General features: G+C 39.8%; 1 protein-coding gene across 4 annotated transcripts in view; it reads left to right on the top strand.

The window, feature by feature from the left end:
- LOC111565276 (dipeptidyl aminopeptidase-like protein 6) overlaps window positions 1-16,419 on the top strand; it is a 315,168-nt gene that overhangs the window by 85,616 nt on the left and 213,133 nt on the right. The window contains exons 1-3 of one of the 4 annotated variants that reach the window (XM_055007116.1): window positions 8,633-8,705; window positions 9,304-9,450; window positions 13,186-13,363. The exons of the other annotated variants lie outside the window; for them this stretch is intronic. Coding sequence (XP_054863091.1) covers window positions 9,317-9,450; window positions 13,186-13,363 — 312 coding nt within the window. The 5' untranslated portion in view covers window positions 8,633-8,705; window positions 9,304-9,316. Of the gene's footprint in view, window positions 1-8,632; window positions 8,706-9,303; window positions 9,451-13,185; window positions 13,364-16,419 lie in introns of those variants that run through there. 4 annotated transcript variants of the gene reach the window in all.

Raw genomic sequence — 16,419 nt, 5'->3', positions numbered from 1 at the left:
AGACCATGACAAGTTGTTTTGATCATAAAGTAAATTACTAAATTATTCATTGTTCTATTGCGATTTTGTGTCTCATTTTTGTAATAATTTGTCTTCCTTTTGTTGTTTTTTGTCTTTTTTTCTGCCTTTTGACGTTTGTCTCATGTTTTTGTTTTGTGTTTCCTTTTTGTCTCGCTTGTTTTTTGTCTATTTTTTAAATCAATTTCTGTCTCGTTTGTGTAACTTCTTGTCTCGTTCTTGTCATTTGTCCATTGTTTTGGCGCTTTGTATCTTTTTTGTCAGACTTTTGTCTCTTGTTTTGTTTTGTGTTGTTTGTCTCACTTTTTGTGATTTTGTTTCTCGTTTTTCTCATTTTTTGTCTCAATTTGGTCATTTTGTGTCTTGTGTTTGTTGTTTTGTGCCTTTTTTTCACTAAAGCAAAGGAAAACATTTGGAGTTGTGGTTATTTATAAGTTATTATGCTGGGATTTTACTGGTCACTGGAGATCAAACTGGGCTGAATGTGGAACCTGAACTAAACTGAGTTTGACACTCCGGGTTGGACATAGTTAATGTGGTAAATGACTGTTGTAGCTGGAAACGGCTGATTTTTAATGGAATATCTCCATAGAGGTACAGAGGAACATTTCCAGCAACCATCACTCCTGTGTTCTAATGCTACATTGTGTTAGCTAATGGTGTTGAAAGGCTCATTGATGATTAGAAAACCCTTGTGCAGTTATGTTAGCACATGGATAAAAGAGTGAATTTTCATGGAAAACATGAAACTGTCTGGGCGACCCCAAACTTTTGAATGGTAGTTTCGCTCTGAATAACGGCATTATTAATCTGAGTCTCGTCAACAAAAAGAGTTGAACTTTTGCATCACGGCTGCTGGTGGAGGTTCATGTGTGGAATATCCATCTGGAAAAGGACACCACATTATTTCACAGCTGTAGAACCCACTATTTGGACAAATTCAGCAAAGAGAAAGTGCTTTTTTTTCTAAATGTTCTGCTCCATTGACATCTCGTGTCAAGTTGAAATAAGCCACGTCAGTCTTTGCCTTTAAGCTTCATTTTGATTCTCGTCCTGACCGCCCATCCTCGCTCAGTCCGAATCCTTTCTATCAGAAAGTCACCTCCGATACACTTTAGCAGTGATGTGCTGCTTTCAACGCTTCTCCTCCCTCCTGTCCTGGAGCCTGAGGTCATCTCTTTGATAGGAGCAGATCAGATGATTTACAGTCCGGGAGCAGCGAGTCCAGGCCTGTCTGGCGCTTTTGATGTGCCACATTTTAATACAACGACTTTCCCTCCCCTGGCAGACAGCACACATCACTACTCTGTGTAAAGATGTCTCATTTCCCAGCTAATGTGTCTAATTCCAGTGTCTCCGTTCCACCAAAAATGGTTTCGAGCTCATGAACTGTTATACCTCACTTTAAACACCAGAGAAGCTTTACTCGCTAAGTAAGGAAGAGAAAAAAAGTGTGTATATTTAACGATATTTTGATGGAAATAGAAATGTTATCGGAAAGTGCTTTTCTGTGATATATAGCAGATTTGTTGGGGGATATATTAGAAAAAAAAGGCGAGATTCGGTATTGATTCTTTTTGAAACGACAGATGATTGACTGCAACACACAGCAAAGGCTGAAATATGAATAAGCGATTTTTCTCTGCGGACATTTGTCTCCTCTGTGGCATTTAAGTCCTACTTCTCCCCCAAATAAATCAATAATTACTTTAAATCTGCAGCTTTTCTATATCATTTTTTAGTCATTCACACAACCTTTGCGCTTTCCGAGCCAGAATACCAACAAAACAAACAAAAAAATAAAACGGCAGAGTGGAGAAATGACTAATGTGGAATTGAATGTATTGATTTTTTTTTTTTTGTGTGTGTGCTAATTGAAGCCGTGGCTAATGCATTCTGGCCAGTTCACTTGGCCTCGAGTCAAAATTGTGACTGAAATCCGCTCGTAAAACAAATTAAAAAGCCATCAGATAATGACAGCAGGTTGTTGTAGTCATACCAAAGCTTTTCCACTGCCGCTGATGTGTTTACTGTACGTGTTCAGCAAGTTTAAACGCTGGCAGGGAAATTCATCACAACTTTTCATCTTCCGAGACGATCCCCTTTCATTCATTGTTTCCCCTTCAGTGTTTTTTTTTTCCCTCAGTCCTGCCGTCTGTAAAGCTCTCGCAGTTATGATTTGAGGACATCTGGAGGTGCAAACAAACACAGGGCTCGGCTGTGTGTCGAGCTGCAGTCGGTGACGCTCGCAGGAAAACAACAACAGGAAAAATGACAGAGTAATAAGCCAGGCAGCTGCAGCCAGACGCCCGGCTTCTTACTGTAGTTTAATGCCTCTCGTCTGATGCGTCACTAATGAAGCAGCATTAAATCTGTTTAATAAGCAGCAGCCCACAAACTGGCTTGTAGCAAATCATCAAACAGAGTTAACATTCTAGTGAGGAGACCGAAGTTTGTGTCTGACTGAATTTGATTGTGCAATAAAATGTGAGTTAGATTTGAAAATTTAACTGAGTTTGAATTAGCAGGAAACTCAGAAGACTCAAGCATTTACTTTGTAGTAATTTACAGATTAATGTCAACAGTTTGGGGCTACATTGATGATTGATGTGTAAAAATTTCTGTCTGTTGTTGTTGTTTGTTCCGATCTAACCGCTAGGGTCAGCTGGGTGCAACAAAAATAACCAGTTGTAATTGGTTTGGTCAAGCAATTTATTGTTAAGTAACAGAATTAACACAAACGTGGTCAAACAAGGGAAAACAGGGCTGGTGGTTGTTGCTAAATCAAAGAACCAAATAAAACCAAACAACCCTAACAGAGTCAGCAACCTAGCTAAACAAATGCAGGGAGACAACAAGTCCTAATCAAACTAACAAAACAAAGTTCCAAAAACACTTCCCAACGAACTGCTATCTGCTATCATAACTCCACCACGTTCCTTGGTGCAGTAATAAATGTATTTTTGCAAGTTAGACAGCATGCAATGTCAGGGACTTATTCCCACAGCCTAATAAATGCTCTGCTGCAAGAAAACAAATCAAACTACTTGATTTTGGTCAAACTATTTAAGTTGCAAAAATTAGTTGTGATGAGTTGTGGTAACATAGTAATGTAGGTAACTACATAAACTTAGTATTATGTGTAATTTTAAACTCAGGTTTTGGGATTAGTTGAGTTAAACTAAATTTAAGTCGAGTTCACTTAAGGGATTTGGCTTGAAAAATGACTTTTTCTTCAGTTTTAGGTCCAGTCTCCTCCTCTTCGTACTAAACATTGAAGTGACTGAAATTTTTAACAATCTGACAGCCTGAAAACTTTAATAAATTCTTTTAAAAACATGGTTATAGTACTTGGAGCAACATAATTTTTTATGAGTAATCAACTTAAAAACACATGGTTATGCTACCAATTATTGAATAAGTAATAATTAAAAATACTTAATTCCCCCAACTCATAACATAATTTCAGCAAAAGTTGTCTCAGCTCAAATAGATTGATGGAAAATGTTGCGTTATTTTATTATGGTATTTTAGAGTAGAAGCATTCATAAGTGTCTTATAATAATTCATAATTCCTACCAGCATGCTAATGTAGAGCAGGTACATCGTCTTTAGTACAGTGAAGTGATTCTCCTTTTAGAAAAAAACAAAAGTTCACGTCCTGATCACACAATTTGTATCAATTTCTATCGATCATCAATCACCCAAGTTGAACTTTAGTGAAATAAAGGTCAGCAAGCTCCTATTTTATCGTCATAAATCATAATAATTCAACTTGTTTCACTTCAGATTCTTCCCTTGCTCATTTACCCCTGCATACCAGGTCTACACCCAGTTTGCTTGAGTATATTAGCATGCTAACAAGTGCTAATGTGTTCCAAACAGGAAGTAGCAATGAAACTGATGGGAATATCTTTGGATTTATTCATAAGCCAAAGTTCTGGAAGAGTAAAGTGCTTCTCTGGTCATGGATGAATGCCCTAAAAACTCATTTCTGGGCATTGGAAGTTTTTTTTTTTAATGTCAGAATAATCCCTTCATGCCTCAAATGGGCTTAGACACAACTCTATACAGTGCGTGCTAACTCTGGCACTTCCTTATTTATCTCATAATGTCTCCTTCAACTTTCAAAACACACCAGATGGAGATGTTATGAAGGTAGAAAACTTTACTTTTACTGGCAGAAGTCTTCAGGTCGCCAACGTTTTTACACTTGATCTGCCGAAAACCTCAAACGCTAACATCACAGGAGGGTTTATTCTCTTTAGACGAGGGGCTTTTGGACAAAATCATCATGTAATCCTTTTATTTGTGCTAAGAATATTTAAATATTTCTCTCAGTTGGGACCTTATTTAGCTTCAGAGAAGAACTTACATGATACCATCTCAAAAAGACGATTGTTAAAGCTGTTTCAGACGCAACTAGCAAGACAATTTTCAGATATCGTTTGGAATATTGGTGTTATTTATTGCACTCCCAGAAGCTCTGTCTACCTCACACAGTATTTGGTCCTCTTCAACTTCAGATTTTGCTTCTTTCGGTCTCCGCTACTGGATTTGTAGGTTTATTGCTGAGCCGCCAGAATGACGAATCAACCCTCAGCAAACAGACTTTTTCTACTTGGACCACCATCTCCACCATACGTGAAATTATTCTGCTGGCCCTGTCTGGGAAATGGGATCCAAGTCAACAGAGAAGCATGAGATAACCGAAATGCATTTTTTCCCTCTCCCCTCCTCTCCTCCTCCCTCCTCTCTCTGCAAATTACCTTTGTGCTTCTTACACTTTATATGTGCTCGATGCTCCAGCCGTCGTCCCATTGCTCCCTCCCTTCAAGCCTTCCTCCCTGCTCTTGCTGTCCCTCTAAATTTCCCGGGGACTTTATCTCACCCATTTCAAATAGGATTTCGACTCAATTTGCCATGCTTCATGTCACTTTTGCTGCAGGAATCCCGCCGTTGATATAGACACGTCACAAAAAACCTGCCGAATGAGCAAAAATATGATTTGTCCAAACTTTTCCCCCTCACCTCGTGTTATATTTTTCATTTCTGAGATTCGTTTCTGACGCTCTGATTCGTCACGAAAGCCTTCGGCGGGGAATTGGCATTGGACGGACGAGGGTGTCCATCAAAAGGGGAGGGCTGCCAGTCGGATCGGGGCGGGTGGTTCCGCGGCCCGGCAAGTGACAGCACCTATTAATTTGGCCATTTAATTTTAAGTCCAACAGCGTCAGGCTCCAGCACCTTCAATCTCGGCCTGTCATTCAAAACAAACCTCCAGCCGGCAGCCGCCAACACACTCTCACACACAAACAGAAGAGAAAAGGCTTTTAATCTAAAGCCCAAACTTAGCCGCGGCGCCTCACCTGCAAATGCAACCGCCTAGAAAGAAGCCCTTAAATCAATCAGACTTAGACTCCGGCCTGTTTCAAACTGCTGCCGCGACATCTTGGAGATACTTAGGGACAGATGTCAGGGTGTGTAAAACGGCTGCGGTTGCAAATTGGGTAGTCTGGTCATGAAGCAGAGGTCCAGCAGGCCCACGTATCCCAGGTAATGGCCAGATTGATCCTCCCTTCTGTGAAGCTAGGGATTGAAGGTGGAGGTTTATGACAGTATTCGCAGTGAGAAATGGACTGCAACAGAGAAATGTGACACCACAGTATAAATTCATGAGTTCTTGCTCTTTTCTCTCCCTCACCCGAACTTTTGCTCCTGCTGTGAACGGCTGCTCCCATCACAGCTACAATAAGGCCACTTTCTTCTGCTCTGACAAGGTCGAACTTGTCTTTTACCTCATATAGAGTTGCAAAACTTCTCCCTCTGTCTCTCTCTTTCTGTTTAGACTCCGCCAGCTGGACTGATTACTCCAGCGCCATATGTGTGAATTCAATCACAGAAGCGACGCCATATGACTCTTCTCCACTGAAGTTTTCTCGTTCTCGTTCTTCTCGTCAGTTCGCATTAAAATGTTTTTACATTCACTTCAGAATGTGCATGTTGCTCAGCACCATGCTTTTAAAGTTAATAAAGGGATTTTTTCAACTTATACACTACCATTCAAAAGTTTGGGGTCACGCAGACAATTTCACGTTTTCCATGAAAACTCACACTTTTATTGAATTATTGGCCGATTTTATGTTACTTTGAGAAGTTTCAAATGGTTTAGAGAGACTGAGAGGAAAATCACACCTAGTGAATCAGTAAAATAAATGCAGTGTGGCTCAAACTGTGAACAGAGGAGGAAGTTGTTGGAGATACATTCAGCATGGTGAAACATCTTTCTACAGCTGAGGAGCAAATTGTCACTATTATATTAGATTTCTAACAAAATGACTCCTCTATTAAACAAGAAACTACCTGGCAGCTTAATCAATAATGAAAATAATTAGTTCTCCATGTGCACTGTATGGATTCAGGTTTAAAATGCAAACTGATGCCATTTTCAGGTGGTTAAAAAGCTTCATGTATGCAGAAACGTGTCATTTGCAGAAGCACGTTTATAGATTTAGTCCAGGTCTGGAAGTAAACGGTTCCCAGTGACTTCGGTGGAGTTTTCAAGGTGAAAATTATTTGCACCAAACTTAATTTTTAAACATTTATTCTCCTGGAATCGAAGACATCTGTTGAATGATTCAGCTCCAACACAGAGAAGCAGATTTTACTGTCAGTTGGTGGTTTCTTGCATATTTTTATATCGTGTCATTGGAGTGAAGCTGTTTTTCTGTAACCTGCATGTCGAGATGAATCAACTGGTGGATCAACAGAGAATTAATCTGCAGCTTTTCTAATAATTTAGCAATCATTCTAGCTATTTTTCAAGAAAAGATACCAAACATTCTGCACCGTTTTTAGATTTAGTTCCACTGGAAGTAAATAAACTGCTCACAGTGACAATGATAATTATTTGCGCCAAACTCGATTTTGACACATTTCCTCTCCTGTCATAATATTTGTGCTTTTTTTGGATGCAAATAGTAGAATCTTGTGCTTCAGAACTTATATATAAACTCATTTCCTTGCCGTAAAGTTGGTTTTCACTAACTTGCATGTAAAGATGAATCAGTTGGTTGATCAACAGATAATTAATTTGCAACTTTTTAGTAACATAGCAATCATTATAATCATTTTTCATGCAAAAATACCAAACATTTGACACTGTTTTTACATTCAGTTTGTCTGAAACTGGTCTGTAAAAAAGGAATATCTGCTGGATGATTCAGCTGCAACACAGAGAAGCAGTTTTTATTGCCATTTTGATGGTTTCTTGCTTATTTTTCTGTATGCAAATAGTAGACACATTTTCTTGCAGTAAAGTTGGTTTTCCCTCAAGATGAATCGATTGGTGGATCAACTGATAACTATCTTGCAACTTTTCTAATAACTTAATCATTATAGTTATTTTTTGTGCAAAAATACCAAACATTTGGCTGCGTTTTTAGATTTAGTTCCACTGGAACTAAAGAAAAAACTGTTCACTGAATCAGATTTTATTGTCACTTTTGTGGTTTCTTGATTATTTTTTTGCTTCAGAACGTATATATAGAGTGATTTCCTTGCAGTAAAATAGTTTTTCCCTAATTTGCATATAGATTTTAAGCATTTGCTTGATCACCAGATATTATTTTGCAACTTTTTAAATAACTTACCAGTCATTATAGTCATTTTCGAGCAAAAATGCTAAACATCCAGCAACGTTTTTAGATTGAGTTGGACTGGAACTGCTCTCTAAGTAAAAATGATTTGGGCCAAACTAAGTTTTTACACATTTATCCTCCCGGCATCAAGGATATCGATCCTCTTGCTTAATTCATGTTACTTAAAACTTGTCAGGATGATTGACCACCTCCCTTGGCATGCATTAATTGCTGTCTGGCAGCGGCACAGCTTTTGGAAAATACCGCGGACGGTGACCCAACAACTCCCTCGGTGTGGCAGCTGCTTCTGCACCGCCTTCATCTTTACCATTTGGAGTAAAGGATTTAGAGACTGCAGCCCTCCAGAGTAGCTCCAGTCCAGGGAGAGACATGTGGCTTGATAAGTGCAGCTCCTCGCAGCAGTAGCATGAAATGAGAAACTATCCGTCATAAATCACCGCCTGACAGAACGGGACGCGCTGGTAAATGGGAACACACAGGCGAGCTGCAAGTTTTTTTTAATAAAAGCAAATTAGCAGCATTGAGATTTTGTGTTTAGGTGTTGTTGTTTTTAACAATTAGAAATGTAAATAGAGAAATACAGCTGCTCTTACCCACTAGATGCCAATGTCCTGATTTAGCTGGATTTATGCTTTTTTGCTGTTTTTATTTGCTATTAATGTCTTTTTTTTGAGCAAAAGAAGCAAGAGAATAATAAAAGAATGACTTCCTGGCAGGGGTGAATCTACTGGGGTGGCATACGGTGGCAACTGCCACCCCTAAAAGATGCCTTGCCACCCCGACTGCCACCCCAGTTCTGAACGATCTAATTCAAAAATATGTATATGAAAAGTTGCGGCCGACCGTAAAGAGCGAAAGTCCAGGAAAGACGAACAACGAGTGAAACTCCGATGTCCGAGTGCTTTCGAATGCACCATGTAGACGTCACGTCCTGTACAGTCTATGCTGCTACAGATACGAAGCGACACGACTCACCTGAGGGGGCTGCTCTTAGACCTCACTCATGTGGATGACAGCTGGACTTCGGTGTGTAAGACACTAGTTAGACTGGGTTAGACTACATGCTAATATAACTGTTCACAATGTATTAAATGCTAATAGTGTCTAAATTCACATAAAGTGTTTGCTTGCGAGACGAGCCACGGTTTCCAGTGAGTCTGGGCCTTGCTAATTTTTACTTCTGTAGCTAGCTAATGTTAGAGAACAGCCACAGAAGGATGGTGGGGGATCGTCTGTGGAAGTTTTTCTCTCGTTTTTTTAATAATTACAACCTGTGGTTCTGACAACAGGCTGTAAGTCAAAAGAAATCACACATTCACTAAGACTTTACATGACATTAAAGTGTAACCAAACCCCCAGTCACACCAGGTTTTCATGCACTGTTTGAAAACTACATCCTGCTTGTTTAATGCTGTTTTTATAATTTTGGTGTCAAGGTCATAATAACACCAACATTGATGTGTTTCATCACAGTACAGTCATATCATTTAGTTTACAGCTGAAAAAACGTTGACATGTTTAGTATCTCTTTAAATGTTTAACTTGTACACATCAGATTGTATCATAGTTAATAATGAAGATTATTAAAGGAAAAAACATAGTTCAGTCAGTGTGATTCTTGTAGGAGACAGTAAAGAATGAAGAGGAAGGGAACCAGCAGCAGCTTTTCCCAGCCTAAAAGAAGAGAGGAGGAAGAACATCCCAGAGAGGAGACGGAGGAGGAAGAGTTCAGAGAAAGAAATGAAGGCATGCAGAGCTCAGACAGTGAAAGGTAAATCACACTATCTCTGGTCCAACTGGTCCACATGCTATGAATATTGCTTTAGTATAATATATCTGAGTAAGAGGTACACCTGTCACAATAATTACCTTTTTGGACAAATTATTATCTAATGTAGTTAGTCTTTTAATTTTAAGATGATAAGTAGATCCTTAATTCTTAAGAATATCTAAATATTGGAATTATAGAATTATTGTAAGAAATGTCTCAAATAAAGAGCATCAAAATATAAAACCACAAATCTAAGAAAATAAATAAAATGATCTGGACTCTGACTCTGTTCTAGATGAATTAATAATGTAATCATTGTGGCAGGCTGAACATAAGCATAGATCACACAAATGCAGATTTCCCAAAACAGTGCATAAGAGAGACATTGTCTAGTCTTAATCTAATTTGTTGCTAAGTTTAAGAAACATTTTTAACATATCTAGCATTTGGTTTCTTCAAAGTGTATAAGGTTGACTTTATTTCAGTTTAAATCTTTTCCCCTTTCTGCTAGACAAATCACATCATGTGATTGACAGCTCAATCATCACATAACTCTGCCAAGGCTCCGCCTCCTTGGCAGAGTACATATATATATATATATATATATATATATAAAAAATAAAAATATAAAAAAATAAATAATTTTTTTTAAATTATTTATTTTTCCAGGATTTATCTCACAGTAGGCCATCGGGGATGATCGCATTCATGTATGATTACATGGAAATAGACCCAAATATAGAAAAAAGGAGCAACAATTTTGTGTGTATATATATATATATATATATATATATATATATATATATATATATATATATATATATATATATATATATATATATATATAAACTTTTGCAGCAGTGGGTTTTACAGGGCTAAACCTCTCCGTTCTGTTTTCTGATCAAGTTCTGTTGTTTGCAAAAACGTGTCGTCAGTTTGCTGCCTGCTTTTTGCTCCTCTAAAGTCTCCGAGGTCCTCCTCTGAGCTGCTGCTATCAGCCGGTCTTTCCCTGAAAAGCTGAAGAGTCTGGATGGGATTAAAGCACACAGGTCTGCCCTCTGCTGCCCACAAGCACTGCTGATCTGCAACCAGCAGCTTTTAGCGTTGAGTCTAAAATCCAACAACATCCAGGCCTGGAAATAAACCGGTTTCTTCCTGTATGATCTCATGTGATAATCTAATAAGGCTGAAATGGCAGGAAGGTCTAGGAAGTTTCTTACTGTTTATTCTACATTTGATTAGTTATCAGGCCGAGGATGTTTCATGTACTCGGTCCACCTTAAAATGTACTGCACCCTCAGGATTTCCTGCAGTTTGACAAATCTGGTTCCCCAGCTTTTTCCCGTCTTAATCACATCACTACAGTGCCTAAAAATTGAATTTCATTTCTGGGTCCTCTGCCAGACTCTGAGATGGATGTGATGGGTTGAAACACATGGAAGCTTTTTTTTTCTTTTCTTTTATGAAACCTTTCTTGGAAATCAATGGTAAAATATTTTGGTGGAGTCTGTGCTGTGTGTACGTGCAGCGTCTCAGAGCCCAGTAATCAAGTCATGCAATGGCAGAGCGCGTTTCTAATCTTTTTAGGAAGTCGTCTTAATTAAAAAGGTAAATCTGAACAGATGTGAGTTGTTTTGCTGCAGGCAGACTGTGGATTTCTATATATACAAGCAGGATGTTTGCATCTCTAGCGGCTTGAAAGCTTCTCCCCGAGTAGCTGCTCCTGCTACTTGTGGACTGTGATGAGTGGATGAGCTAGTCTGTGTTTTTTAAATCCCAGCATGCTCGGCTTGTTAGGCACACAGAGGGAGGTAGTTCTGTATCCTGCGAGGCAACATAAAATCAAATCAGATGACAGATTGTGGGGCTGCTGTGGATACAGTGGAGTGACTCTTCCTGAGGCTGGACTGCAAATAAAGCTGAATGATGCAGCTTCAGGCCAGACAGGAACACGGAGGAGCAGTTTTTTACTGTCATTTCATGGTTTCTTTCTCATTTTTCAATGCAGTAGTAACCTCAGAATGTGCATATGTTGCTCAGTAGCATGCTTTTAAAGTCAATAAATGGATTTTTCCAACTTATATATGGAAAAATAATCCATTAGTGGATCAACAGATACACTACCGTTCGAAAGTCTGGGGTCGCTTAGAAATGTCCTCATTTTTGAAAGAAAAGCAGTTTTTTCAATGAAGATAACATTAAATGAATGATAAATCCAGTGTAGACATTGTTTATGTGGTAAATGACTATTCTAGCTGGAAACAGCTGATTTTTAATGGAATATCTCCATAGATGTACAGAGGAACATTTCCAGCAACCATCACTCCTGTGTTCTAATGCTACATTGTGTTAGCTAATGGTGTTGAAAGGCTCATTGATGATTAGAAAACCCTTGTGCAGTTATGTTAGCACATGGATAAAAGTGGGAGTTTTCATGGAAAACATGAATTTGCCTCGGTGACCCCAAACTTTTGAACAATAGTGTAATTAATTTTCAACTTTTTTGATACTTTAACAATCATAGTCATTTTTTGTGCAAAAATGCAACACATTTAGCAGCTTGGGCAACTCAGATGTAAGGAGTTAATGCTATTCTTTGCCATTTGTACAAATAAAGTGAATGTGTTTAAGTTTTGGGCTGCTTGTCACACAAAAAACAACTATTTGAACAGCAAATTCTCACTATTATAGAACAAACTTATTCCTGTATTAAACAAGAACCTACCTGGGAGCTTAATCAATAATGAAAATAAATAGTTCTGCCTGTGCACTGTATAGATCCATCAAACTGATGACATTTTAAGGTGGTTAAAAAACCTCGTGTGCAGAAACGTCTTAGCTGAACCTGTGTACTCCTGTGATTGGCTGCATAAGCAGAATTAGTGGACGAAAACACGATTCAGTGGAAAACAAATGACTATCACTTTTCACCTGTCACATGAAACCCGGAGAGGGAGGGAGGGAGGGGGAGGAAAAGAATCAGATTGAGGATTAAGATTCTGGAAAATCACACTGAGCGATGTCAGACAGATTAATCTTCTTACGTTCTGGTCTATCAAAGCCCCTGAAAATGTGCCACGACTGTCAACCTGCTCTGCGTGTGCTTTTCTCTCCACATGGGGGCACTCTTGCTCTCCGCATGACGACCTCCACAGACCCGGAATGGAGGCAAAAAAAAAGAGATAAGAAACTAATAGAGACACTTGAGCCCCACTCTATGTGCCAAGTCATGATAAGTTTCCACCGCCAACCCTCTGATATGTGCTGAGTTAAAGGTGGCTCTGCGTCGTTGCGCAGCGCTTTGGCACATCGAGCTGCTCCTGAGTGGTAAAGGCAAAGACCTATTAGTCCCTGAACGATTATCAGCGGTCACTTTCTTTTCTACCACGAGGGAGGGAAAGAGATATCAACCAGCTGAGGCTCGTTTTTCCCATCTGCGGCTGCGGGGAAGCTCGATACAGCCTCCACTCGCTTGTGTTTTTTATTCGTAAACTTGGAGAAGTGTGGAAATTGCGTCGCTGCAGGATCGTGGAGACGCGAGCGGCGAGCCTGAAAGTACGTGATGCGAATCCTGATTACAACCTGGAGTGATTTCTCTCTCTTTTTACCCCTGAACTAGAGCAGCATCCGATCGAATTACTCTATCTACTGCTCTCTAACTTTTTTCCGATTGAGATTTGCGCCTCTTCAAGTTATTCCTTCCTCATTTTTTTTTTTTTTTTTTTTGACAAGTAGAGGCGACATGGCGTCACTCTATCAGAGATTCACCGGCAAGATCAACACAAACAAATCGTTCCCAAACCCTCCGGAGGCGAGCCATCTCCTCGGGCAAAACGTGGAGGGGGAGAGGCCGGTGGAGAACCAGCGACCCCGGCTTCAGCGCCCGTACCGGCGGCACTCCGAGGACGAGGATGTAAGAAATCCCCTTTACCTGTCCGATTACACTGTTTTCAGATAATTAAAGCAGAATTAGAGCTGGATGTCTGTGGACATACCTATATATAGCTAATAAAATATGCCCTTTTCGCTCTTTTCTCCTTAACTCCCCTTCCTTCAAAGGCAAACTTGTCAAACTTGTGCGTCATCGTCTCAATTGGCTGGCTCATCTGTCAATACATGACGCGTCAGTTACGTCTCTCGGAGAGCAATAAGCGCTTTGTGGCGCTGTCTGGTCACTTAATGCGTCTCAGCCTCTCACAAATGGCTCGTTTTGGGTGGTTTTTTTGGCGCTCCAATCGGCTGTTAGACGTCGATTACGCGCCACTCCTGCACCCTGGAAATGGAGATTAGTGTGAATCGTGCCATGCAAAAGCCCCCCCTGTGGAGAGATTTTAGGAGAATCTGCTGTAAACATGCTCACCGTGTCACATTCCTGCATGTTTGGCTGTGAGATTGTGATGTAAAATGCTCAGTATGAGTCACTAGTTGTACCTCAGATGGTTTATTTGGGGAAGAGGCTTTTCTAATTTCCACCAGGGTCACATTTGCTTGTTCTTCTGGAGGTTGTGTAGAGACAGACCAGTTGCTCTGTCCGCGGTGCTGAACCACCAGCCGGCTTTGTGCTGCTGTCTCTGTCCGAGGTGTTGAAACATTCATCCAGCTGCTTTTGTTCACTTGTTTAGTCCATTCATTCATCCTTAAAAAAAAAAAAAAACTGCTGTGAATACATTTGCACTCCTGAACTTCTCTCCTCTGCCACTGTGTAAATAATTAATATTATAAGTGGGGGTTTGTTTACTGAGCCGTTGTGTGAACTTACAACACAGTTTTCACACTCTAGAAAGCAAAAAAATGATTACTGGTCAAACAAGCAAGCTTCAGTATCTCATACTGCAGATTAAACTCTTTAAAGCAGGGGTGTCAAACATGCGGCGTATGGGCCAAAACCGGCCCGCCAGAGGGTCCAATCGGGCCCATGGGACGACTTTGTAAAGTGTAAAAATTACAGTGATGACATTAATTGCTATTTGTAAATTTGTAAAACTATGGGAAACTATGGGAAAATTTGGAGTTGTGGTTATTTATAGGTTATTATGCTGTGATTTTACTGGTCCAGCCCACTTTAGATCATATTGAGCTGGATGTGGCCCTGAGCTAAAATGAGTTTGACTCTCTTAACAAAAAAAAAAAACATTGCATGTTTTAGGTCTGTCTTAGCTCCGAAGTGCATATAATTAATACTAATGGCAGGATATTTGATCAGAGACAATTTTGCAACATGTGACACCATTAAATGTAGAGATTTTTAGTAAAAGATTTGATCTTACAACTCATTTATTTATTTTTTGAGTTTTAGTTAAACTGTTTGTTTACCTCAGTCTATAAATGCATTTGCATTTTATGATGAGCCAAATAGTTTAAACTTAATCTCAGGAGGTGCTGTGTGTTAATGAGTCAACTTATGGAGGTGTGAGGATTTAAAGTTTCACATTATAGCAACTAAAATTGAAATATAAGAAAGTTGTCTTGTATTGGGTGAATTAACAAGCCACTTGAATACTGTATATACAAAATATACAGTAAAGAATATCCAACTTGAGTTCTTTAGATGTGGCAAATTGCAGATACAACCCTCAGAATCAAGGATTTTAGTTTTTATTGTAGCACAGAACTGTGTTTGGGTCATTCTAAGCCAAATCTTCAAGGTCATGATCATTGTGGAAACTGTTTAACAGGACAAAACAGATGATCCTGCTTTGAGGATAAACTCAGCCTTCAAGACCAATGTCACAAGTTCAAGAATGAGTGCATGTACAGTAGAAGCGGAGGAGTTAGAGATCGACTTTGGACATAGAACTCTTTGTCCTTTCAAATCTTCAGCCTCCTTGGTCGTCCTTTTCTGTTAATCTACATCTCAGGTGTTGGATGTTAGCGTCTGTGCTGTGGACTCTGTCGCTGTGGCGTGAAGCTGCTCAGGTGCAGGAGGTAAAACACCGGTTGAGGCGTGCATGAATATAACATGAGGTTGATTTATGGACTGGTGGTCTTGTCTTTGTGTTTGTTGGTGCAGAGAACTCCAACATGATCTGAAATCGATAGCGGCGGTGATGTAATGTCCATATTCATCGGCTTAAGAGCACGGTGGTGGCGGATGCTGCAGAGAGGTTTGAACACAGGCCCGTGCAGTGATTATTACAGGGCTGAGACGTGGCCATGAAATCTCCTTTCTGTTGCAGTTTCAGCTGCTTCTGTGCCCTTAAACTCCATCTGAACACTGTTTCTACAGAGAGCTCTTCTCGTCCCCAGCAGGGCTTGTTTTTAATGTCAATCCCAGCTCTGGCGTCCCTCCAGCTGTGCGGCCTTAATGAGAGCGTCTGGTGGAGGTGACATTTATGTCACGCAGCGTGGATGAGAGGTGGAGGCCACCAGGATGAAGAGCTCATCCAGTGACTCGGCTTCCCCACAGCGCCACCACGCAGACTCTTCAAAACTTACGCAGCGTTTCTATGTGACTGTTATTATAGCGGCTTAATTCTGGATCCAGGATCGGACAGAACAGAAAGAGCAGTTTGGGGCTTTTACTGTCCCGCTGAAGGACACACGACTATTTATAGGCGCTGAGGCTGTTCCAGGTATTGACTGAGTGACCTGGTGGCTTTATCAGCCTGCAAGTCTTCACTAGGGCGGAGGTGTCGAGCTCATTTTAGTTCTAGTTCTAGTGTGATCTCAAGTGACCTGTAAGATCACAGCATAATGACCTATAAATAACCACAACTCCAAATGTTTCCCTTTGTTTTAGTGCAAAAAAGTACACTCCTAAAATATTTTGCAAAATACTATGAACAACCTGAAATTTCTTGAGAAAAATAACTCAATAATTCAATTTCAACATTAAGCCTCAGTTTATCGTTTATACGTTACGACTTACAGATCACAGTTTATCTACAAACACACAACACATTTAGTCACAGGTGTCAGGAACTGAATGATAAAGTATTTTACTTTAAAAAAGAAAAAAGCAACAAAAAC

Source organism: Amphiprion ocellaris, chromosome 22, assembly GCF_022539595.1.
Source record: "Amphiprion ocellaris isolate individual 3 ecotype Okinawa chromosome 22, ASM2253959v1, whole genome shotgun sequence".
NCBI classification, from domain to species: domain Eukaryota; kingdom Metazoa; phylum Chordata; class Actinopteri; family Pomacentridae; genus Amphiprion; species Amphiprion ocellaris.
The sequence above is the reverse complement of the archived record's forward strand: the minus strand, read 5'-3'. Positions and strand labels throughout refer to the sequence as shown.